The 26,894-nt window shown below is 37.0% G+C and overlaps 1 protein-coding gene across 3 annotated transcripts in view; it reads left to right on the forward strand.

Annotated features, from left to right (window-relative positions):
• UNC80 (unc-80 homolog, NALCN channel complex subunit) overlaps nt 1–26,894 on the forward strand; it is a 224,691-nt gene that overhangs the window by 43,302 nt on the left and 154,495 nt on the right. For 2 of the 3 annotated variants that reach the window (XM_031936430.1, XM_023217223.1), the window contains exons 8-18: nt 1,308–1,569; nt 2,669–2,803; nt 4,563–4,779; nt 5,535–5,675; nt 6,726–6,994; nt 8,048–8,416; nt 13,708–13,854; nt 17,014–17,161; nt 19,228–19,376; nt 22,154–22,320; nt 23,065–23,163. In XM_031936430.1, coding sequence (XP_031792290.1) covers nt 1,308–1,569; nt 2,669–2,803; nt 4,563–4,779; nt 5,535–5,675; nt 6,726–6,994; nt 8,048–8,416; nt 13,708–13,854; nt 17,014–17,161; nt 19,228–19,376; nt 22,154–22,320; nt 23,065–23,163 — 2,103 coding nt within the window. The remainder of the gene's footprint in view (nt 1–1,307; nt 1,570–2,668; nt 2,804–4,562; nt 4,780–5,534; nt 5,676–6,725; nt 6,995–8,047; nt 8,417–13,707; nt 13,855–17,013; nt 17,162–19,227; nt 19,377–22,153; nt 22,321–23,064; nt 23,164–26,894) is intronic. The other variant, XM_023217231.2, reaches the window with a different exon arrangement.

The raw sequence follows: 26,894 nt of genomic DNA on the forward strand, positions 1-26,894 counted from the left end.
CAGAAATGTATTTTATCAATGACTCATAACAAACGTATCAAGTGAGACAAAAGTTTCACCAAACATCCAAGTCCTTACTCCATAGTTTTGATTCTAGTTGATAGGTTAAAATAGTAGCTGTGTCCTATGGAATTATTTTCTTGAACTACTAGTGAGCCGTAGACTTTTTGATTAAAAGAAATATGAGCCTAAGAAGTTTAGGAAAATCCCTACTCACTCTCTGTGGCTGCGTCTTTTGTGAGAGCACTTTGTGTGTGGGTAGCATTATTTGCTAGTTTATGGGAGGGTACAAACATCTCTCTTTTGCATCACCTAAATCCGAAGGAAATTTTGCTTGGGAGTTAAGTTTAGATTTTAGATTTAGGATACCATCTTGGATCCCAGAAGTTCTAAGTTTATATTTTGTTATTTATTTCCTGTCTTTCTCACCAGACCATATGTTCTTCAAGGTGAGGAAGTTAAATTTACCTTTAAATCTGAATTTTTTGGGACACAAATTTTCAATTTGTTGCACCTAAGATACATAGGATGATGTATTAATCTGAGTAATTTCTTAAAACTACTCTATAGTATAATTAAATTGAATACTAGGTAGTGAATATATTATGTGTTTAAATTGAATAATAGAATCCCAGGAACTTGAGATTTTTAAAAAATTAGTCTTGCTGTCTTGCAAGGATATATAACTTTAGAATTCTCAAAATTATTTTATTTATTTTCCTCGTAGAAAAACTTCTGTTTCTTATCATTTTGTAGCTTTTCTTTAGTTATTTTACATAGTATTTTCAAAACTGAACTTAAAATAGCTCAATGAAGTAGGCAAGGCAAATATCATTTCTATTTCTATCGGGGTAAAAGTCATACCTTATCTTAGCATAAAGGAAGCATTGTAATCTGACCCTCATCTATTTCTATAGCTCTCACTCTCATCATTGTCCATCACCCAGATTACTCACCAATTACTTAGGTGAGTAATTAATCAAACTCATGATTTTAAAAATTCATCCCTTTGTAGGCAATGTTCCCTCTGACAGAAATGCCAATCCTCCCTCCTTCCCAAACCTCAATTTTGCCTGGCTAATTCCTATCCATCCTTCAAAATTCTCTCAGTATCTCTACTTTCAGGAGATGTTTAGTGAAAATGCAATGAGAGAGACCAGTTGGAAGGATATTAGAGTAAACCACATAAGAAACAAGTAAATGAATAACTAAACAAATGAGAAAAGTAGAGCTATAAGCCATGCTGTGCTGCCCCTCTGAAAGCTTGATTGCCAGTATAATTATCTTCTTTCTGCCATTGGGAACAGGGCCTCTCTTGTGATACCTCCGTGCCAAAGGTCCCGCTATGCCACCTACTTTGACGTTGCTGTTCTGCGCTGCCTACTTCAGCCCCATTGGTCTGAGGAAGGCACTCAGTGGTCTCTGATGTACTATCTACAAAGGCTGCGACATATGTTGGAAGAGAAGCCAGAAAAGCCTCCAGAGCCAGATATTCCTCTCCTGCCCAGACCCAGGAGTAGCTCCATGGTGGCGGCAGCTCCCTCACTAGTGAACACCCACAAAACGCAAGTAAGAAAAACTCAGTTCATTGTCATTCAAACCAGCAACTTTGCCATAATGGATTCTTTTTTTCTCTGTGCATCCAACTCTTATGTACTCTAGTGCTGACTTTTTGGTTGGTGGGTTACACTGTTGCTCTTATCTTTTCCCTTCCATCTTGCATGCTTGACCCTTTGCTGCCCTTTAGCACTTAATCATTTGAAGAAGTGCACCTCTTACACATGCTAATTTAGTATAAGTCTTTGTTTATCTAGAATAGTGGAAAATTGGGTCTAATGGATAATCAAAGTAGTAATTAACAGAGTTCTGACATTTAATCTGTTGATTACCAATATCATAAAATCTGTGACATACGATTTTACTAAACATGATGTAACCTCTTTTGCATAACTCAACATTTTTTAGTGTCTTAATGTCATCATTAGGAATACTGCATTTTGATAGTCTTGCTATTTATTATAAATGTTTGGAGAAGTAAACTGAATGTGTACTGATATGGTGATATCTTCATGACAATTGCTTTTTGATAAATGAATGACCTACTATCAGCTTGAACACTTGTTCTTGCCCTCTTTCTCATCAACACCAGGTGTTGAAAATATAGAGAAAAATGTGACTTGTAGTGTGCTCCAGTTGTTTGGATTTACTTAAATGTGAATTGGCTGAGTCTGAAATTTGTTTCTGCATATTCTGAAAACAAATGTGAGCAATAGCAGAGTTAAAAAGAAATATAATCTGTTTAGTAGTAGACATTCTGCCTAGGTGGATCTCTGCTTTACTGAATCATTCAATGGAAAAAAAAAAACACTCTTTTTAATTAAAAAAAAAAAAAAAAAAAGAGAGAGATCCATCTTCTCTCTATTTTCTTAGCATTCTAGATCTGGGGCTACATGACCTCACTGCTGAAAACTCCAAACAGGAATTACAATTAATATGAAATACATATTCTCACTAGCAGAATTTGGATTCCAGAAGTCCAGACATACAAGTTCAATTGTTCAAAGGTATCAAAGCAGTAGCGCATCCCTATTAAAAATGTGACATTTCAATAAGAAAAGTATTTGGATGTAAAGTCCTAAGTCCTTGATCATTGTCTTCCTTTATTAAGGATCTCACCATGAAATGTAATGAGGAGGAAAAATCTCTTAGCTCTGAGGCCTTTTCCAAGGTTTCACTGACCAATCTGCGTAGGTCTGCAGTCCCAGATCTTTCTTCAGACCTGGGCATGAATATTTTTAAAAAGGTGAGTAGAAATGCTTATGTTCTTTGATATTTTGGTAAATAAAAAATGTCAGTGGGACATGAGATGTTTCTGATCATACTGCGGTATGGAGTGGGGTGGGAAAGGGACCTTAGAAACCAAAGTCAGCTCCTAGATGTAACACTGACTTGCAGCATACCCCTGTGCAAGTCCCTCTGTGTGTATGAGTTAACTTCCTATTCTAAACGCTCCACAGGGTTGTCGTGAAGCTCAATCCTGATCATATGCATAAAGCAGTGTAAAGCAGTGTGGTGGTGGAAATAATTGTGGTAACATTGATGGTAACTTTCATTTGTATGGTTCAACTCATTTTTATCAAGTACTTTATATAAATAGTTCTCATTTAATCCAATGACATCCTTATTCTCTTCATTTGCAGGTAAGAAATTGACCCTTAGAAATTTTAGGTAGCTTGCCCAAGATTGAGTCCAAACTCAAAAGTAGGTCTTCTAGTTAAATACTTCATATTTTTCTGCCATTACTCTGCCTCTTTTTTATAAGTATATGGAGATAAACAGAAAATAATATGTGTAGACCTATGTATATGTATATATATAGTGGTTTGCTTTCTCTTTTCCAAAACTGTTACTTTAATTATGCCGACGAAGAACAAATAACACGATATTGACCTATTATGAGCTGAAAGTGTTGCTAAGTAAGCAGTTTCCTGACTTTGTTAATGATGCAACTAAAGACAACGGCCATCAATTTTCTTAAAACACTGATTATTTGAAAGGAAAAAATAGTTTTCAATACTGGCTGCATATGATAATTTTTAAGGAGCTTTAAAACATCTTCAGGCTCAATCCCAGACCAATTAAGCCAGAATTGCTGAAGGTAGGCTAAGGAATTGTTATATTTTAAAAGCTTCCCTAGCAATTCTAAACTTTTAGTTGCACTTGGTTTTGAACTTGTTTGGTAGGAGTAATGAGTTTGTGGCAATGTATGGTCTGTATCTTCTTTGACTCTTTATTAGTTAGTTTCTGTTATTAAACTAACAGTTTTGGAAAAGAGAAAGCAAACCACTATATATACACATATACGTAGGTCTACACATATTATTTGCTGTTTATCTCCATATACTTACAAAAAAGAGAGGCAAAGTAATGGCAGAAAAATATGAAGTATTTAACAAGAAGACCTACTTTTGAGTTTGGACTCAATCTTGGGCAAACTACCTAAAATTTCTAAGGGTCAATTTCTTACCTGCAAAATGAGGAGAAATTACAAACAGTGGCACACATTTAAAGTTGGCTAACTGGAACAATGGATCACTATCATGAAAAATGGAACAGAAAAAGACAGGCTGGTTCAAGTAGTGACTCTAACCGTGTGATTTGCAAACTTTAGTGTGCATCAGAATTACCTACCAGACATGTTAAAACACACATTGCTGGACCTCACCTGCCGAGGGTCTGATACAATATGTCTGAGAATTTGCATTTCTAATAAGTTCCCAAGTGATGCTGATGCTGCTGGTCCAGGAACCACACTTTGCAAACCACTAGTCTAACCCAACCCAGGAGAAAGACCCATGGAATAAGTGACCTTTTACTTAGTTTCTTTCACTCTTTTAACGTGAAATTTCTCCAATTTCTATTGGATGATATTCAGTGACTTTCTGGGTCTCCTCTTCCTGGAACATTTCTTGTATTTTATTGCAGATCATGGAGCCCCTTGGGAAGCAGATTGTAATGTTTTCTTTGCCCTGTCCCTAATTCTACACGTTTCATCACTATAGTTCAAGAGCCGCAAAGAAGACCGAGAGAGGAAAGGCTCCATTCCATTCCACCACACAGGCAAGAGGAGGCCACGGAGAATGGGAGTGCCCTTCCTGCTTCACGAGGACCACCTGGATGTGTCCCCCACGCGCAGCGCATTCTCCTTTGGAAGTTTCTCTGGGCTGGGAGAAGACAGGCGAGGAATTGAGAAAGGAGGCTGGCAAACCACCATTTTAGGTGACCACGAGGCCTTCCCAAAATAGGGCAGAGTTTAAGTGGCCTGTTTAGAACTGGATCTAGGGCTCCTGGGCAAATTTGAATCTTTCTTGAACAGTTCAGCCAAGAAATTTGGGGCTCAAATGCAGGTTCTCCAGTACCAAAATAATGCTGTGTTTTCACAGCCGAATAAATCCAGATACTTGAAGTAATTATGCAAGAGTTCTGTGAAATTAGACAGGGAACAATCTTATTTCTTATATTATTCTAGACAAAGAAACATGGCCTTAGGGCGCTCTGTGCATTGATTTCCATTGTGAATCTAGACAGCAGATGTTTATTAAACTTGGATTTTTTTTTTCAAAAAAGCAGCAAAGAGATATATATATATATCTATATATATAGATATATATATATATAGATACATCTATATATATAGATATATAGATATCTATATATATCTTTTTTTTTTTTCCCTTTCTGGATTGCATATTAAATAGGCCAGTTTAAAGTTGGGAGCCGACAGCTAGCTGGGCCGCAACAGATGTTTTCTGACATTTGGCTAAGATTGGGGCTGACCTTTATCACAGGCAGCTTCATCAATCATCCTGACCCTGAATATCCCATGGCAAGTTCAGTTCTTGCTTTGTTGTCTGTGTTTCACACTTTTCCTAACTGCCCCACACTCTCCCTGCTGTCCTTGGGAAAGACAATATCTTGGCAGAAAACCTTTCAGATTTTAAAACTCTCTTGTGGGGTGCTCTTATTTATCCCAGGGAAATTGACCCGGCGAGGCAGTTCAGATGCAGCCACTGAGATGGAGAGTCTCAGCGCCAGGCATTCCCACTCGCATCACACCCTGGTAAGCGACCTGCCAGACCCCTCCAACAGCCATGGAGAAAACACCGTCAAGGAAGGTGGGTAGGAGGTGAGGCCTACGGGCAGAAGTTCAGATTTCTTTTCTTGTTTTCTGTCCTTACACCATGTTACTTTCCCATTGTAGTCCGCTTCCTGTGTTTTCTGAAAACTGGCATTCTTATGCTGTATTGCTTGGTAATTTACTTGTTAGCCATTCTTAGCATATCCTTAGTAGCAAGAGCTATTTAACACCGCACTGTAAACACCATACCTCTCAGAGGGATAGCAAGGACAAGCCATTCATATTTGTTTTCAAAAGATCATAGACTCACAGGGCTGAAAGAGACCTTGGAAGACATCTAGATTCAGTGCTTCAATCCCGTCTATGAGATCCCTCTGAAGGGCTTGTATACCTTCAGCAGGAGGAAAGTCACTGCCTTCCAAGGCCACCAATTTTTTTTTTTTTTTCAGACAGCTTCTATTTTAGATAAGTTCTTGTGTGTTTTATGTGGAACAAACATGTGTCTCTGGGTGTAATCCAAGACAGGTTCACATTCTGTACTTTTAACAGAATAATTGATTTTTTTCTTATGTTCTCATGGAAGCATACATTTAGTCCCTCTTTGATCTGCACTGTATTTCAAGTATTCAATGACATCTGTTAGTTACCATGACAAATTTATATTCAGTTACTTTTAGCCAAAGGAGAAAAAAATTATTCATGTTTGTTGTTCCTTAATATACTAGATAAAAATGCTATAAACAAATAGTTTATATCAGTATGATCTATCATCTAACAGTGGGTAAAATTCATCTATTCTGATCAACTAAACTAAGTCAGTGTTAGCAGAAGTTAAATCCTAATCTCAACCTTAAGGAAGCTAGTTATAATTCACATTTTTCTACAACCTTTAATATTTTCCACACATCATATGGCCTTAGTAACTTCAGTAGTCCCATGAGAGTTGAGAATAACTTTGAGACTATAAGTTAAATATTTTCAAAAGCTCAGCTGTTATTGTGGTCATGATTGAAGTAATAGTATAAATGTCTAACTGATATTGTAGGTTAATGTAGGAAGAACTAAGACATTGCTTTCATTTTATTAGTGCGATCTCAGATCTCCACCATCACAGTTGCGACCTTCAATACCACTTTGGCGTCATTTAACGTAGGCTACGCAGACTTTTTCAGTGAGCACATGAGGAAACTCTGCAACCAGGTGCCTATCCCCGAGATGCCACATGAACCTCTGGCATGTGCTAACCTACCTCGAAGCCTCACAGACTCCTGCATAAACTACAGCTACCTAGAGGACACAGAACATATTGATGGGACCAATAACTTTGTCCACAAGAATGGAATGCTTGATCTTTCTGTAAGAAGCAAGAATTTTTCTTACCAAAGTTAGACAGATACTAATTATTTGGTGCATTTTTGCAACATTGTATAAAATGGGCATATAGATTCTTAGAAATTATCAAACCTTGAAATGAAAAAGCCACCCATTGAAAAAATTCACCAGTGTGTCAGCCATCATAGGTGTACCTTACTTTTTTTTCAAGCATTGCATTACATTTGATCAGATCTCAGAATATTTTTTATAATCCAAAACCGTTAGTGAATACTGAATATACATGTATAAATACGCATACATGTGTGTGTTTAATAAGTCTCTTTTGTCTAGAATGAGGGCAAAAAAATTCTTCACTTATTTTATTTTGATATCAACAGGACTACAAACCTCCTGTGTAGCCAGAAAAAAATGAATAAAAGTTCTTAAAAGATTTAAGCTTGCAGTCTCAAGAGTGCCTGTCTTGAGTATAGTTATTAGCAAATGAGGGGGTTGTTATATTTTACAATTATATTTCACAAAATTTTTATTGCACATTAGGAATCCTGGCTTAGCAAATAATTTACATTTTATGTTCCAATAAAGGAACATAATTTAAACATGCAAATATTTTGTACTTTAAATGAAGTATGAATAATGATACAGTCATGAATGAGCAAAAGGAAATCATTGTTCTTTATCCATTATTAGTAATGAATGAAAAGCAGGGGATTAAAACACTTTTATTTTAAAAAATCAATAGAACAAGTTTCCATTTGGACAAATAATTACTCTCCCATTAACTCACTATGCTTCAATATCCTCATTAATTGTTGATATCATAGCATGTTTTGGAAAGTTTATATGAGATAATACATGTATATGTTCTTAATACTTTGGGTGACTTATACTCTCTATTAAGAAAATACACAAGATTCCATAGCAACTTTTATAGGAAAATTTGACAATTGTCTAAATTATTTCTACCCAATTTCATAGACTAGCCTAAGGAAATGGATTAAACATAATAACCAAATCTCTTTAGGAAGAGGGAGTGCAGGTAACTTAATCATGCCGTGTTTATATTGTCTTCCTCAGGTAGTTCTGAAGGCTGTTTATCTTGTCCTTAATCATGACATCAGCTCTCGTATCTGTGACGTGGCGCTAAACATTGTGGAATGCTTGCTTCAACTTGGTGTGGTGCCCTGTGTAGAAAAGAATAGAAAGAAGAGTGAAAACAAGGAAAATGAGACTTTGGAAAAGAGACCAAGTGAGGGAGCTTTCCAATTCAAAGGAGTATCTGGAAGTTCCACCTGTGGATTTGGAGGCCCTGCTGTTAGTGGAGCTGGAGATGGTGGAGGAGAAGAAGGAGGAGGTGGAGATGGAGGAGGCGGAGGAGGTGATGGAGGAGGAGGTGGAGGAGGTGGAGGCGGCCCTTATGAGAAGAATGATAAGAACCAAGAGAAGGTATGACTGAACCACCTTATGTGTCCTCATGAAATGTCATACTAATTTCTTTCTAAAGCTTGCTTGCCAGCAGTCTGTTGACTCTGAACAGCACCTAGTCACTAGAGCAAAAAAGTAGAGAGTGGAGAAATCTCTTCATTAGGTTCTCAGTAGGCATTAGTAGAAACAGTTCGATGAAACTGTACTCTAAATCCAATATCTATTGCAATCCAAGCAGTGTTAGAGCTAATTCTCTAATCATGTTATTTCTGCAAGAGAACATTTCAGTTATGCTATATTGCCATAATTGTCAGTCTGACATCAAGTATAACCTTTCTCAAAACTTTTAGACTCTGACCTAATTGAGGAATGTCTTAGTTTTCTCAAGCTGCCATAACAAAATACCATAGACTGAGTGACTTAAACAGTAGAAATTTCTTTCTTATGGTTCTGGAGGCTGGGAAGTCCAAGTGCTGTCAGGTTTAATTTTATTCTGAAGCCTCTTCTCGTGCTTTAGAGGTGACCACTGTCTTATTGTGTGCTCACATGGCCTCTTCTTTGTGCATACAGAGAAAGCAAAAGAGAGAGAGCAAAAGAGCTTTCTTGTGTCTCTTCTTATATGGGCCCAATCCTACTAGACCAGGCCCCACCATCATGACCTCACTTAACCCTAATTACCTCCCAAAGACCCATCTTCAAATACCATCAGTTTGAGGGGTTACAGCTTCAACATGTAAATTTTGTGAATGCACAAATATTCAGCCCACAACAAGCAGTATAATTTTTCCTCAATACAAAGTTTTTTCTTTTAAGTAACACATTTATGGCAGCCAGCTTCAACCACAGTTAAGGGGAAAGCAAGGGAAGAATTTTGCTTGATTAGTTGGTGTTGGTTTGAAGTGGCAATAACTCTCTTAGTCTCACTCAGTCCTCTCATGTCTCAATGTGGCACATCCTGGTGGCTTTAGTCTTTCTATTATTAATTGTTCCTAAATTTAATTTCCTCTGCCTTGTCAACATCTGGTATATGATTTCTTAACATCAATAATTGGTTTTCTTCTTTAATTTTTAAATACAAATTACTACAGCTTAAATTCATATAACTTACACTAATCTCAATTTGTGGATTTAGCTAGAAAATGATATTCAGATATTGAAATCAACAAGAGATTTTAATCTCTAACAAATACTGTACACATCATGTCAAGTGTTTACACATGTGAAGTTACACTGTGTAGAGTTCTAGATATATACCATCTAGATATATATTGTATAAACTATAAATTGTCCATTTTTCTTACATGCGATCAGATTTTCACATCTGAGCAAGCGTTGCAATACTACTTCCTCTTTCACAATTTCTTCCTCATTTCTTTTGAGTCCCACTTGACACATGTTTAATATGCATTTATCATCTGGTTTCTTCATTTTGTTGTTTACTCCTGTCTTCCCAATATTCATGGACTCTGATCCAAATATTCTTGCTCTGATAATCTTGGTTGTTGAACCTTTTCTTTAGGATTTTCTTCTCCTGCCTTAATCATATTAATCATAAGGCAATTCTAATAAACTTTATTGGTTTTTAAGTTTCCCAATACCTTAGCACCTTATCCATCACTGAGGACAATGCGAGGAACCTCAGATCTGACTGTAAATGAAAATTATCTAAATAATGGTACAGATCACAAGAGATTTGATTGGAGATGCTAAGATCTAAAGAATCATTCAGTGATCAATTACTTAGGAATTAGCAAACAAATACAAATTATAAGAACCAAATTTACAAACACAGAAACTGGTGAGATTTCTACTGAATTTCCATTCTTTACCTATCAACTCTGCCTCGACAAAGAAATTAGAAATGGTATTTTGCCCATTATAATATTCAAGGGAAATTAAAAAGAAAAAAAGAGAATATTATGAAATATTGATAAGCTTTTATCAGCAAAGCTTAGATGTTCCAACTAAACTGATGAGGTTTTGTATGTATGCTAAAGATCTCTGAGGTTCATAATTAGTGTTTCGTTTTCATTTGTGCTTTTCCTTTATTAGTTTTGAAATTTTATCCAAGTGGCATTTTAACCACATGTTTATTGAAAACCTACAAGTATTTTGACTATTTAGAACCTATATATTATCTAGAATCTATAGCTTGATGTAATAGATGTTATTCTGACCAAAGTTATCACTTTTCATCAGTACGGGATTTTTAAAGTCAGATTATGTGGTCTCCAATACAGCCACCAAGATATATATGTTTCATAGTTAGTTCCCAAAATAATATTCTTTTTAGTACAAATAGTTTATAAAATAAAACCTGATGGTGGGTCAAGTGCCTTCTGTTGGTGATTCACAAAGGTCTGTTCTGCCCCAAACCCATCTGTTATCTTCAGTGGAATCAGAAGGTTTATCTAATTTTGCAACTTAATAATAACAGAAGCATAGGAATTGATTAAGACAGAAAGGAAGATCTAATTTCCATTTCTATATTTGCCACAACTTGTACTGAGTGCTTGGAATGTTATTTAATATCTTCAGTTTTTTTGCCTGTAAGTTGCTATGTCTTTCTGAATGTATCCTATGAAAGCAATCTGAATCCCAAGGACATCTGAAGGTCTAAAGAAATAAAAACCTGGATGGATATTTACCAAGAGCTTTTAGAGCTAGAAAATTTTTAAAGGAGCTTGTAATAATTTTAAAATATGTGTAAATCAGTCTTCCAAATAAGCCCTTGCTCAGGATGACCTTTTCTGAGGCACTGCTGCGTAAGGCTTTGTAGCCTGTACAGAGCCCTGTACACAAAGTCCCTTGACTAAATAGGCCAATGAGGATTGAAATCCAGTCCAACCTCCGCTTTTGGAACCGCTCACCAAAGGATTGCATCCATTCAGAGGGCTCATCTTCTAATTCTCCACCTAGAGGGGTACCTTTTCTAATTTGCATAAAGGTGCTCCAGAGGAAAGCAGTGCCCCATACTTTTATTATTATTTTTAATTAATGTTATTTATTAAAATAATATTAATATTAAAATAATATTAATAATATTATTCATTAAAATAATATTATTTTAATTAATAATTAGTTTTGCTATTATTAATAATTAATAATAATTAGTTTTGCTATTATGTGTCTTTCATGTTTTGACTCAAATTCTCACCACTCTATGAAATAGATATTATTATTCCAATTTTGTAAGTCACAGGTAGGTTAAGTTAGTTTGTCCAAGGTTATATAGTTAGTAAATGTTGAAACTAAAATCAGAATTCAAACTAAAAATCCAAAAATCTGAAATCTAAAATGCTCCAAGATCTGAAACTTTTTGAGCTCCAACATAAAGCCACAAGTAGAAAATTCCATACCTGACCTCATGTGACAAGTCACAGATAAAATGCAGTCAAAACTTTATTTCATGCACAAAATTATTAAATTATACAAAATTATCTTCAGCTTGTGTATATAAGGCCTATATGAAGCATAAATGAATTCTGTGTTTAGACTTGAGTCCTATTCCCATCTCATATATATGCAAATATTCCAAAATCTGAAAAAATCTGAAATCCAAAATATTTCTAGTCCAAGCATTTTGAATAAGGATAGTCAACCTATATACATACAGTTCTGCTGATAAGTTTGAGTCTTCTATTTGCAACCTTCTAAGCTGTCTGAAGTAGGGCTCCCTGGAAACAGACTCCAACATGAAGATATGTGTGCGGGCAATTTACGGGAGTGTCCTCACAGGATTAACTTCTGTTAGATATGAAGAAGCAGGATGGGGCATAGGGAGAAATTGAACTGCAGTGTAGTTGTAATAGAGGCCTAAGCTAATCACAGAGAGCTCTGAAGCTGGGATGGCTCTTTAAGTAGTCCCCAGGTGATGCAAAGAGACCTTTTTAGCAAACACATCTGGGGTCCCTTTATGGCCCTGTCCAGTCATTAGAGGTAGACTGCCTCCAGGAAGAGAGTATAATGTTGGGTGAGGCAGCTCTCCAGCTGTGGCCTTCAGAGGCACTCATCTGAGGGCAGTCAGCCATCAGTACTTGGAACAGCTCAGAGGATGAATGCTGCGGTGCCAAGGGGAATATCTGGAGTTCAGTACCACCTCCACTACAGAAGCTTACAGATAAGAAAAGGGGGACCAACTGGATAACATTAGGGAAGGAGAAAGTCAACCTTATCATAGTAAAGCCCATGCTAATGTATAGATAAGCCCCTATTCCTTCCATACCACACGCACATTTGAGTACTTATATCTGGTTCCAAAGTTTATGCGTCAACCCAATCATGTGGCTATGGAAAAGTCCCTTACAATTTGCAAAACAATTCTCATCCATTGTTTAGTTTGCTCTGCATAGTAAACCTATGAAGTAGGAAAGGCAGCTATTAGAATCCTTAATTCATAGGTAAGGAAACAAAAACACAAAGAGATTAGTTAACTTATCTAACATCACGTGCAGTTAAGGACCAAGTGCTGGAATCCAGGTTTATGGTGTACATGCTGATGATAGAATGTGGCAGAAGGACTGAGACAGGCTGCAGCTTCCTAAAGAAAGTGACTGTTCCACACTGGGCTCTGCATCATTCCTTGGCAACTGCTTCCTTATACTTCTTTGGAAATAATTCAAGGAAGTTCCTTTTATGGAAGCCATGTTCTCCACTAACAACAAAGATTAAATTGGGCAAAAGAGAGGATGATATCAATTCTCATGACTTGTCTCAGGGAGTCTTCCTATTTATCCTCAAGGGAAGAATCAAGCTGAAAGTGTTTATAAAGTTCTGTATATTCTCACTTTGCTTGTGCATGTGTATTATAATACAGTAAAGTATACAATTAGAAAAAAAAAGCCCTCAAAAATGTCAGAAGTTACCATGAAATTTCAAAGTTCCAGACTTTGATCAGTTCCAGAAACTTGGCAGTAATCCTTGCCTGGTGTATGAGAAGCCTGCCGATGAGGATAGTTTCTAATAAAACTTAATTGCTTTCATCACTGATCATCTTCACTGTCTCTCTTTAGGTGGTTGTCTGACAGCAGTCAAGGATATAAAAAGCATGTCTTCTAACAAAGAGGTCTCTACTGATATTCTCTAGCAACAGGGGGTGTTCAAAATACATAGATATTTTTTCTTTTAAATCATATGCTAAATTTTAGAAAACGGAGCGTGTTTGTTGAGCCCATTACAATTCTGTTTTCCGAATTGCAGGTGCTCCCTGTAAAACATATAAACTTGATTTAATCATACAATAGAATCTTAGTGAAATGACCTCAGTGACAAAGTAAACAGACTTTTCTTTCTTTCTTATTCGTGGGTACCAGGATGAAAGTACACCTGTAAGCAACCATAGGCTTGCTCTAACAATGCTCATCAAAATAGTGAAGTCTTTGGGATGTGCCTATGGTTGTGGAGAAGGACACCGAGGGCTCTCCGGAGACCGTCTGAGACACCAGGTATTCCGAGAGAATGTAAGAGAATTAAAGTAGACTCCATTTCCTCTCCCTCTTCCTTCCCTTCTGTTTAAGAATGAGTCCTTTGACAATGAGGGTCAGTGTTCCCTGAAAAATATTATATTTTGTAGGGGTAATTAATGCTGTTTTGGTGTGAGGAGATTCTCATGAGATATCTCAAGATATCTAAAACCCAGGCTTAGGAAAGTTTAATTGGGAAAACATTTCTGCTTCCTGCCTAGGGCAGACCAAATCCCAATTAGCGAAAGTATATATAATTGGAATGTGTGAATTGCAGCTTGAAAGAACTTTTGCGCAGATGAACACTATTTAGCAAGCTTTTGATGGCCTGTAACAAATGACTTTTTAATCATCTGCCTGGGTACTGTAGAAGCATATTGCATATTGGAGAAAGGGGTCAAAGTTTTAGGACCTGGTTTGCTGTCCTTCCTAAGACATGGAAAATGGCCCTTATTGGGACAAAACAGGACTGTAAAAGTAGCCAGTCATTTTCTGGCTGCTTTATTTGAGAATGAACCTTGCCTTCTGAATATTTGAGATCGTGTCCTTGTCAACTGTGTGAAACTTGAAACTCTGCATTTGTGCTTGCCAAACGTAATTCTGTACTGGAAATGGTCTTCCAGCTCATTTTTATTTGCCTCTTCTGACTGTTAATTTTCTTTTTCAGTTTGAACAATAACCTACTTCCACAGTCTGAGCTGGGATGGTTGCTTCATATGTATGTTTGAATTAAAATCATAAGAAAATATTCTCTTAAAAATGAGAGTTTGATGCAAATTTGAGTCCTGGAAATCCTTTGGCATATCTTGGCAGAGTTTTAGGATCATGTCAAAATCTAATGCCAGCCCATTTTTCCTTGATATTAGGTTTTGTCATGAAATGTTCACACAATATTAGCATGCTGACTTTCTTGCTTAATGTATCATCTCTCATCTTTCCATCTATCTATCCTTTTCTGTTTTGCTCTTTTATATTATGTTATGTTATTTTCATTTATTATGTGTATATGGGGGTTATATTTGCACTATTAGCTTCTAAATTTTGAAACTTGAAAATTTTGACCAAGATCTAGATTTTGAGGCCAAAAATTGAAAATAATAATTAATAAGGCTATAGAAAGCTGACATCTTCCCCATCTTTGCACATGTGTATATGATTTTTTATCTTTGATTTTCAATTCTATTACAGTATGAATAAATGCCTTGAAAGACAAATAAACCACATTACTCCCCATACAGAAGACCAATTTCATGACATGAAACACTAAAACATAATAAATAAACATAATAAAAAGTGTCGTGCTTTAGTTGGAAGTATAAACTGGCTCTGATATCCAAAATTTGTCTTTCTGGATTCACAGAAAGCAGGGTGAGTTGGATCAGAAGCCATTTGAGGAGTTGTTGTTATCACTTAGTTCATCATACTTTCCTCCCCTCAACACTTCCTCTGAGGACATCCAGCCAGTGTCCTACCTAATTGATTTGACTTATGGGACAATTCCTCTCTTATCTTATTCTGTTCAATGCTCATTATCAATATTATATTTGCTTATTTATGTTCAGCAAACACATTGTCCAAAAGATAGAAATTTGGGAAATTTTCCTTGAGAAATGTCCAGTTCCAGAAGCTAAATATTTTCAGATTTCTCTACCATTGGCCTTTCAGAAACGACTTAACTTTTAAGATACTAAGAATATTTCTCACCTTTACCAGACAAGGTCCTCTCCCTAGCCTTTTTTCTTCCAAGAAACAGAAGGTTATTCTAGCGATATTCATCAAAGTGCCCAGCAATTTCATCATATAATGCCTCAACGTATCTTAGAGTATTAATCTAATCATTAGCTGGTAGTCCCCAATTATTGAAAAGGAATTCATTTCTTAAAAGTTTTATATCTTTTGAAGAAATTCAGGATATTCTTTCAGAATTTAAGTATTTAAAGTCTGATATTCTTATGCTTGCTTAAACTTCCAACTGAACTCATACAGACCATACAAACATTTTAATATCCTCTAAAGAGAAGATCTGAAATTATGCCTTTTTTGGTGTATTTTGTAGAAAACGCAGAATAATTTGTACTTCAGGGCCTGCCAACTCAGGGTTTTAAAGAGCTTTATAAATGCTACAATAAACATCTTCACAAATTCTTTATGGAATGACAATTAAATACCTCTTCATGCAAAATATATTTTACCTAAGTGCTTTGCAAACTTCATTTTATAGCTAGCAGCATTTATTTTGCAATAAAAAATGAGTTTGTTCATTATCTGGAAACTTGTAAACTCCCTGGGAATAAAAATACCTAATTTCAAATCTAGGACATAATAAAGGAAAAGTGAAAAACATATCAATCCTTCTGACTTTGCAATGCAGATGGAGAGATTATAACAAGGTTATACCAAGAAGCCTATTGCTAATTCCAAATTTCAGTCTTTTTTTTCTCTCTCAAAATTTCCAAGACTTTTCCTGGGCCTTGATTTGTCAAAATGATGATATAAATAAATTTTCTTCTGGACCACACTTAAGGGCACTAATAAAATCCCAATTCTCAGAAATTGCTTTCCCTAATCTGACTTCAGTGCCAGTGCCTGGTTGTCCAAAGTTCTCCATCCGTAATTAAGGTGGCCCTCACTAAGCCACCCCTTCTTTCTTGATCCTTATCCCTTTTCCCCTCAACCCAGAGACTTCAGTCATTGCCCCATTTCATTCCATTGTATAGACATTCTTCTATCTCTTTTATTCAGATGTAGGGTGGCACACATCTTCCCATTGCACAAAGCCTTTGAGGTTTTCTAAACATGGCTTGTCAATTCTATCACTTACCTAAATTTCAAACTTTGAGGTTTTTTTCATTAAGATCTTAAAATCTCGATCTTGGTGAAAATACTGAAATATTTCTGGGACCAGCATTAGACCTTAGTTTTGAGCTTTGGGGTTTTTCCTATGGAGCAGTTGTTCTCAATGTAAACACCCTCAGACTTCTCAGTCTGTCTCTGCTCACATCTTACTCAGACAAGAGGGGCTAGCAGAGTTGCCTGTCACTGGCCAGTGGGGATGGTTGGAAACCCTTGCCTTCTGAAGGCTTCTGTCTCAGATTACCAGTATCCATAGCTTAAGCTGGTACTTGTGACTTTTTCACTTTTCTTCCTTCATTGCAGGCCCAGAACTGCCTCACTAAGCTATACAAGCTAGATAAGATGCAGTTCCGACAAACCATGAGGGACTATGTGAACAAGGACTCTCTCAATAATGTAGTGGACTTCTTGCATGCTTTGCTAGGATTTTGTATGGAGCCAGTCACTGACAGTAAGTAAAGCTGCACCGAAGTTCTAGGAGAAGTCATTGTGAGGTGAAGTAGGTAGTATTTCAAGGGGATACTAAATTTGTGGAGGTAGAATTTAGAGGAAAAGATATGTTTGTGTCTATGCATGTGTGTGGGTGTGTGTATAGCGTATAAACAAGAAAAGCTTGCACATTATCTCTGATGACACATTTTGGAGGCTCTCTGAGGACAACTTACCACAGTAAATGAAAGTTTGGTAAAGCTTGTGGAGTTCTCATCTAGCCCCTCAATGTTTATACTATCCCTTATGGGACTCCTTTCTCTCATATAACCTTCTGTTGTATGATCTCTGAGGCAGTGATCATATTCATTAGTTCAACGGATGTGAAGTGAGTATCTATAACGTACAGGCATTGTAGTGGCACAGTGCTTGACAATTTTTTCACAAAGTAGTATGGGAGAAAAACCTTTTGATTGCAGTAAACATAGTAGTAACACAGTTTTGACACACACATACTTAATTTTTTTAAAAAGACAAATGGATCCAGAGATAAACCTACAAGCTATTTTATAACTTAATGGTTTTCAGAAAACTCTAGTATGAAGACCTAAGTTACAGGGGGAGACCAATAAGTGTCAATTGCATTTATAGTAAACCAAAGACCACCAGTCCAATGTGAATACAAATGCAGCAATGCAAAGAAAATAATGTATGAAGCCTGAGTTTCATTTTATTCAAAATACATATTTTAATTAGCATTTGGGAAGGATAGCATTGTAGTATAGGCTTTTATTGTTTATATAACAAATGTATGATAGTAGTTGATTAGTTTATAATGAAAATATATTTGCTAGATTTAGAAGCAGTTTTCCTGGTTGTAACCCAGGAATACTGTTTAGTTTCATATTAAAATAAAATATTGCTCCTCTACAGAACCCCCTAAAACAATCTATTAGCAGAGTTGTTTTAAACCAAACACAATATAAATTAAAAAGACAATAAATTAGCATGGTAGTTGAGACAATGCAAGAGAAATTCTTGATTACAAATGATTTTTTTCTCCTTTTTAAACTATTTGAGACAGAAATTATAAGCATAGACTAAAAGAAATCCTTCAGCAATGTGAAATCTAGAGATCATCCCCTGTCAATTGGCATAGACAGTGAGAGGTTGGTAATAAAGTATATTACGTTAAGGTGATAAATTCCTCCTGCATTGCTTGAGACGTGGGAGTGGATCACAGTGAATCAGCCAGGCAGACATAGGTCCCCATCTGGTGAATCTTGGAGCTGCCCATACTCTTCGTCACATTTCACAGGGGGTTCACAGGCCATGAGAAATCCTCTGGCACGGGCACTGGATACTTATGTGTTGCCTATGAAAGATCCAGTTTTCTGTGAAAAAAGGGCATAAAATGCCGTGGAGGTTGAAGGCTTCCATTCACGGGCATTTCACATGTGTGTGAGCAAGAAGGAGGTGGCTCTGAGAAAGGTGGGAGGTTTCCCCTCTCCACCTGCCCAAGAAATCTCTGGAAGACCTCTGAAATTCTTGGCAGGACTCTGTCTTTCCCAGGGCCTATGTGAGCTTCCCTGCAGGGCTCCCGCCTGACTCTTCCTTCTCCCTTCCCAGCTACCTGGTTGGCCCTACCTTATTCCACTTCAGACAGACTGAACAATTTCCATCGAGAAAGTAGCATTTCTCACCACCAGAAAGCTTGAAAATGAACTCTCCATTGAGGGGTCATTTAGGAGCTTTTTTTTTGTAAGTAATCACCTATTTAAAAACTACTCTAAGCCTAAAAGTCTTTCCTAAAGTTAAGAGTTGGTTTCCTTTCCTTTGCTAAGATTTATCAACAACACCATTCTGGAAATGCAATTGGTTGTATCATAGTAAAGGCTCTGAAGGAGACTGTGAATCATTTATTTCCAGGTCTGCCTATAGATTATTAAACCAGGGTCATCTTTAATTCCTTGTTTCTGTATTTCATGTAGCACTTCACTAATTCCTGGGTGTCAAGCACTGCCTTACTCCTACCCATAGTGTAGCTTAAAGGAAACATTGTCTTTAATTTGTGCCTTTGCATTCCAGACAAGGCTGGGTTTGGAAATAACTTCACCACAGTGGACAACAAATCCACAGCCCAAAATGTGGAAGGCATTATCGTCAGTGCCATGTTTAAATCCCTCATCACACGCTGCGCTTCAACCACACATGAATTGCACAGCCCTGAGAATCTGGTGAGAAGCTCTCCTCTCTTCCCACAGGAGGTCTCAGTCTCTGCCCTGAGAAAAGTAGTCATTGTCACGGCCATCAGTAAGAGAAGTTGAAATCGCCGGGCGCGGTGGCTCAAGCCTGTAATCCCAGCACTTTGGGAGGCCGAGACGGGCGGATCACGAGGTCAGGAGATCGAGACCATCCTGGCTAACACTGTGAAACCCCGTCTCTACTAAAAAAATATAAAAAAACTAGCCGGGCGAGGTGGCAGGCGCCTGTAGTCCCAGCTACTCGGGAGGCTGAGGCAGGAGAATGGCGTAAACCCGGGAGGCGGAGCTAGCAGTGAGCTGAGATCCGGCCACTGCACTCCAGCCCAGGTGACAGAGCGAGACTCCGTCTCAAAAAAAAAAAAAAAAAAAAAGAGAAGTTGAAATCTAAAAGTCAACACCTTAAAGTTTAAATATCTATTTTCCCTGGTGTCACCAGTAAGTCATAATGGAGCCATAACAACACTTTTCTTCTCCTTGTTACTCATTATCCTATTTGTAAATTAACCTATCTTCCTCTGCCATCTCAAAGGTTATGGAGTGTTTGGTGAAATAATTGTGAAGTATGTTGAGCCCTTCAGAAAGAAGGTTCTAGAGCACAGTTTGTTGGCTCATAAAATACTGAAGAATGTTATCCCAAGCATTATTTGAAACCATATTTACTTTAAAAATTAATGCAAATATGTTGCTGAAATTGGTTTTGTTTTCTTTCATTAAGCACTGTCTGTAATCTTTTAGCTACTTGTCTTGAAAGACTGTTAATTAAACCACTAAAGTCACAATAGGATAGAGAAGAACCAGGTTATAAAAGGCTAGCGCTAAAGGCATAAGAATGACACAACGGACTTTGGGGATTCAGGGGGAGGGTGGGAAGGAGTTGAGGGATAAAAGACTACAAATCTAGTTCAGTTTTTACTGCTTGGGGGATGGGTGCACTAAAATCTCACAAATCACCACTAACGAACTTACTTATGTAACTAAATACCATCTGTTCCCCAAAACCTATAGAAATAAAAAAATTAAAAGGCTAGTGCTTAATTACCACCAAGAAGATTGTGGTTTGGGATACTAAAATGTAGATTAAAGCTGAAAAACCTGACACAAACAGGTGAATTCAGGTATCTTTGGGAGGCAAAGTAGCATTTCTCTATCCTACCAGTCTGTTAGATATTATGACTCGTATGCAGAAATCAGCCCATTTGCACATGTGGACCCTATCAGCTAATGTACCCAAATCAAGGAAATTATTTTAAACTATTATAACTATTGAAACAATTCATTTAACTTGAGATAAACAGGATAAAATCCCAAACTAAAGGAATTGAACTTTGCTGACAGCCAAAGCCAACCCAGCAAGTTTCTTGGAGCTTGGGTATAACACAGGTACCATCCATGCATGCAATTTGGTCATAGCAAAAGTAATTTAACAGGTTGAGTATGATATACATGACTGCTTATACATCTTTTTTTTACGAACTCATGTATAGAAAAATACTCTATTTCTTAATTTTTTAAAAAAGGAATCTTCTTAAGTTTGACTTTGAACTCCCATCCCATAAGAATAGTGGGACATCAAACTTCTGTTATTCTAGGGGTTTCCCCACTTCACAGTGTTGTGTAAAGACCCCCAAGTCTCACTTCACAGTGTTGTGTAAAGACCCCCAAGTCTTAGGTAGCATCTAGAGCCTGAGGAGGTTCCACAGGTCTCAATTATTAGTCTACACCTCTGATTTCACATAATACTCTTCGCTGTGTGCTTAGGGCTGTGCACTCTCTGGTGAGTTTGGAAGCTTTCCTTTTTGGAGTCTTGCCCCATTCCTAGAGGAACTACTGCAGAGCAGAGTGAGGAGCACAGGGCCCTGCTTCCCACCGAACCCAAAGGGTTCTCCATCCATGTTTTCCCCAAGGGTCCTACCTTCTACTTTCCTAAAAATTATGGACGTAATTGTCCCAGTGGTCTTAGGTTTTGAAAACCAAAACTATCAAGGTAAGTGTTCTTTAGGCTTCTGCATTCTGCCTTGCCATGAACTTTTCCTAAGGCAAAAAAATACAGTAACTGCCTTCTTAATGAGCAGAGAGAGAGGGGAAATGCTGGATGCAAAGCTTAATTTCTCAAGTAAAAGTCCAGCATATATTTTAAAATATTGATTCACCAATATATTGGTTTTAATAGCCCTACATCACCTTGAGTTTGTAGTCAAGTTCATGTTCAAATGGGCTACAACATATATGTAATTTGCTAAATCTGTTCAGCAAAACGCATCATCTTTTGAATAATCTGTCTTTGGCAGAAGTGTCTAAAGGACTTAATATATTTTGTCATAATGATGCAGAAAATTTGGAGAAGCTGAACAGGGACCAAAATCTCTAATGTAAACAAATTTTTGACTACCTTTTTCTTTGCAGGCATCTCTTCAGAGGTTATAATTAAAAGAGAAAATTAAAGCTTGGGAATCCAGTGGTTTAAAATGTAAATTAATGTATTTCTAATGATGCAGCCAACTTTCTGAATGAAGCATGATAACCATCCTTTTTCATACCAAGGATGACCAGCAAAGGCCTTGGTAATGTTCTTCTATAGGAACATTGTAGAGGGAGTATACCACCAGCTTCACCAGTAGTATACTGTCCTGTCTTAATGATTCCAATGCTCATCTAAGCCTAAGGAATTACTTTCTTCCTCTCTACCTGGAAAAACTATTTAATCGCACAGCTATCTTTCTTTCCCCAACTTCCTTCTTGCCTCCGAACAGGGACTGTATTGTGACATTCGTCAGCTGGTCCAGTTTATCAAAGAGGCTCATGGGAATGTCTTCAGGAGAGTGGCCCTCAGTGCTTTGCTTGATAGTGCGGAGAAGTTAGCACCAGGGAAAAAGGTGGAGGAGAATGAACAGGAATCTAAGCCTGCAGGCAGTAAAAGGTTAGAAGCTTGAACTCTCTGAATATGAGTGTTTGCCTGATGTCAGTAGAATAGAATCTGCTGTTGTACTGTCTGTGTGGTTCCTGTGGTGAAACTTCAGTATAGGAATGGTAAAATTATCTTGCATAAGTGGTTTCACTGGTGTGCTGCAGCTGCAGCTTAGAAAGTGAATGAATTTACTGTCAAATAAATGCCGCCTGTAATATGAATTAGAGCTCAGTTGTTCTTGAATTTTCATATACTTGAACTTCACGTCATAGCTCTTAATTAAATGGTAAAATGCTACCTGTTTTAGTCTCTTCTGTACATAATTTACACTTTTATTCAGAAAGGAAAAGCAATTACTGATACCATATGATCCTGTTCAGTAAATTCTGTTCTAAATGTGGCAAAAGACAAATGGCTAAGTAATAGCCTGTTGTTTTTCGTTCTAGTAAACATATTTATTTTATGCCTATCGTATATTAACTCCTACCTAAAAATTAAAATAAACTCCTAAACTTAAAATCCTGTTTGCAGTTAATGACTTTGTTTGCAATAATGGTGATATTGTGAAGTAAAAAGGCTGCTAAGTCATGAGTTAATGGTGCGGTATAAATTCTAAACAACATAGATTCCTGGTGACATAAAGTTCACAAGCGGCAAAGTTGTCTACAACAGAATGTTTTTGTTTATGAAGTGTATGAAGTATTAAGAGTTGCTATCCTGCTCTGCTGTAATTGTTGGAATGCACCATTTGCATAGGTCAGAGGCGGGAAGCATTGTGGATAAAGGCCAGGTATCCTCTGCACCTGAGGAATGTCGCAGCTTCATGTCCGGTCGCCCCTCACAGACTCCAGAGCAGTAAGTAGTGTTGGCTTTGTCTCCATTGCAAAGGGCTATGCACTTCACTCTGAAAGAATTTCTGTTTTCCGAACTGCTATTTCTTTGTTTTTCCATCTCCTTTGAACTTTGCCTTGTTTCTACCCTTTACATTTCATTCCCAATGCCACTAACCTCTCCAGGCCAAATCACAAATAACCAGTCTGTACCTATGAGAAGCCTCCCTAACTACATTTCCCATCTCCAGTCTCTCCCTTGCTTCTGCTTTTCATGCACACTACTGAAGATACACCTTGAAAAATGGTATATATATCAGGTGGGCTGGGAGTGTCCTCCAGTTTCTTGCTTAAAATCACTTATACTTTTTAAAAAAATTAAATGCATGAATGGCTGTCAATATACTTAATGAAGCTTTTCTTAAAAGAAGTAACAAAAACTTCTCCAATGCTCACGTTTAGCTGAAGCATAGACTGTACCCCATTGTACCTTGGTCCTCTCTTGAGATCTATTCCAGTGTCCTCTGACATCAGTTAATCTACACTTTTCGTAATGGAAAAATAAAAAATATCTTTAAATTAGTGTCCCTGGAAAATATAAGGGTTACTGTAGACACTAATTTTACAGCCTAGTTCTATGCAAGTTTTATTTGTATTTTTTCTCTTTTTGAGAACTACTAATCCACAAGTGGAGTGAAAACATGTACTTCGTTTAAGGTATACCATTCTGCTTCCCAAAACCTTACTCAGTATTAAGTGATTTTTCTTCTAGGGATCCTACAGTATATTCTAGGTATTATGGTATCCTTTCTTCACAGTCAGGGAAATCAAAGTGAGAAGCAAACAGCCATCAGATAGAACCTTAGTAATCCATAGCAAGTGAACAAAATCTTCAAAGAAAAAATGCCCACGCAGTTCTTGGAGCACTTCAAAATCTTAGAGATTTTGTAGTAAACACAAATTTGTGATAAACACAGTTTTGTATTTATTCAGTGTTCAAGTAGATCAAGGAACATGTGAGTTTTTGCATATGGCTATAGCCCCAGTGTGGAGACTGGGCTTGCTCATAGTAGGCACTTAATCTATATTTCATGATTGAATGAATGAATGATTCAATCAATCAATGAAAGGATAAAAGTGTCAGATTATTATTAAGCTTTTGTTTTCTTAATCTTCCTTTCTTAAAATTCAGTTTTAGTTTTTTCTTTAAGGTAGCCTTTAAAGACATGGTAAAAAATCAAACATAAGCCCTAAGGAAAAAAAAATTAATGTGAAAGACAAAGTTCTGTGACTGAATAGCCATGAGACTAGTTAAAAGGCTTTATACACAGAAAGTCTGCCCAAAAAAGAAGAGATGATTTTCTTTTCAGATAACACCAGCAACTATTGAGCTAATCTGGTCAATGAGAATGATCAACTAGGCAAATTGGATTTAAAAAATAAAGCCATCGACTGTATATTTCTAGGTTATTAAGTTTTCTAGATTCCAAAATATTCTCTTTGTTCAGTGTTCTGTAAATACCACCTAATTTCTTAGCATTTAACACATCTATTCTTTCTTCTTATGTGAAGATACATGTTTTAATATGCCTCTACATAAATATTTCCACTTAGAGTGATATCATACAATGTCAAACATGGAAATTTTCATGATCCCAATAGGCCCAAAAGGTAACCATGTCAAATGTCCCCTAGTTAGCACTGGAGAAAGATGGGTGGTTACTTCAGATGACACTGGCTCCTCCTCTAGCTTCTCTTTCTGTTTCCTTCTCTCCCCTTGTGGCCCTGTGTCTTCTTCCTTCTTAAGTAATAGTCACATTCCCTGAGTCATATTAAAGCAGTTTTATGTACTCATTTCTCTGAAACTCAATATTGATACACACCATTGGACAAAGCCAATGTAACATTTTATTGAGGAAACTGAGAAATTATAACCTCCCCAGATGTTTTTACAGCCAGACCACATAGTCATACACATATCATTATGCCATGCATTTACCAAAAGTCAGAAATGCTTCATACCCTGTGATTGTTTGATAAAAAGTAGCTGAGAAATCAAATTTTAGAAAACTAATTTAAATCCATACCATATTTGATAAACAGAATGCCCTATTTTTAAAAAAAGAATTTAAAAATATTTAGTACTCTGATGAGATTTAAAGAAATTCTGGATACCCATATAAATATCTGTAGAAAAGAATTGCTGTACAGGGTTGATTCAGCCCCAAAGCTTGTAAGAAAATCAATGTGTAAAACCCCATACATAAGTTTCGTTATGTATTTTCTATACCTTTTCCTTTCCAAATTACTGGAGTAATACATGTTGCTCAAGCTGACAAATGTAGAAAACACAGAAAAACATAAAAGGAAAGTAGTTTAAAAACGGAAATACCACCAACTAGGGATAACCTCTGTAAACTCTTTGTGTATTATGTTGGAGATATTTTTGAGCATGTGTGCACACAAAACCACACTCAGACACGTGGTCACTTGTGTACTTTCTTTCCCAATTAACCTGGTGATGTTATTTTAAAACCAGTTGATTGTTGCCTTTTCACTTTGCAGTATATAGTGAATATTTTTCATATAATAGTCCTCTAAAATAAAAGTATAATGACTACAGAGTATACCACCATATGGAAATCCCATAATCTATTCAACTGTTTTCCTGGTGTTGAATATTTAGATTGTTTCCTCCTTTTTTAAGTTGACCAATAATAACTCAGTGAGTATTTGACCTTCTAGTACCTACATCTTAGTATGTTGTCCCATAATTTCCATGAGATTACTTTCTGGAAATTGAATTTCTCTGTTAAGGGCAGTGATATAAGCATCGGATAACGTATTGCCAAATTACTTTAAAGAAAGGTTGGATCATTTTACCTCCCCACTGGGAGTATGATAGTAACTATTGCTTTCTCTCCTCCCCACCACCGCCCCCGCCCTATGAACTCCCTTAATCATTGCTAATTTATTGAGTAAAAATAAAGATCTTACTTCAGCTACCTGCTTTTTAATTTCTCGTGAGATTAAATTCTGCATGTTATTGACCACTGGTCTTTCTCCTGTTGTGGAATGCCCTAATCAAAAATCCCCTTGCAGGTGTTCCTGTTTGCCCTACTGAGTTGTACTTATTTTTTTACTTTCAAGCCCTGCCTAAGTTTCTTTGACTTACTGGTTGTAGGATGATGCATTTCCTGGGTATGGTGTGATGACATTCCATTGATTTAAATATTTTTTGTAAGTTTATTTGGTGTTCAAGTATGATACTATACTGGGGTGATGGGTGGGGAATGAGGAACAGTACTGCACAAACCTCAGGGGTCTTTAATAAAAAGTTAAATATTGGCTGGGCGCGGTGGCTCACGCCTGTAATCCCAGCACTTTGGGAGGCTGAGGCGGGGAGGTCAGGAGGTCAGGAGATCGAGACCATCCTGGCTAACACAGTGAAACCCCATCTGTACTAAAAATACAAAAAATTAGCTGGGAGTGGTGGTGGGTGCCTGCAGTCCCAGCTACTCAGGAGGCTGAGGCAGGAGAATCACTTGAATCCGGGAGGCGGAGGTTGCAGTGAGCAGAGATTGTGCCACTGCACTCCAGCCCAGGCGATAGAGCAAGACTCCATCTTAAAAAAAAAAAAAAAAAAGTTAAATATTTACTGAAATTGTAAGTGCTTCTGGTATTATGACTCACACCTGCAGATGAATACCTGAAGTAATATTTAATGTTTTTATTAAAGTTGAAAAAAACCGACCA

Source organism: Piliocolobus tephrosceles, chromosome 11 (genome assembly GCF_002776525.5).
Source record: "Piliocolobus tephrosceles isolate RC106 chromosome 11, ASM277652v3, whole genome shotgun sequence".
In the NCBI taxonomy this organism is placed as follows: Eukaryota; Metazoa; Chordata; class Mammalia; order Primates; family Cercopithecidae; genus Piliocolobus; species Piliocolobus tephrosceles.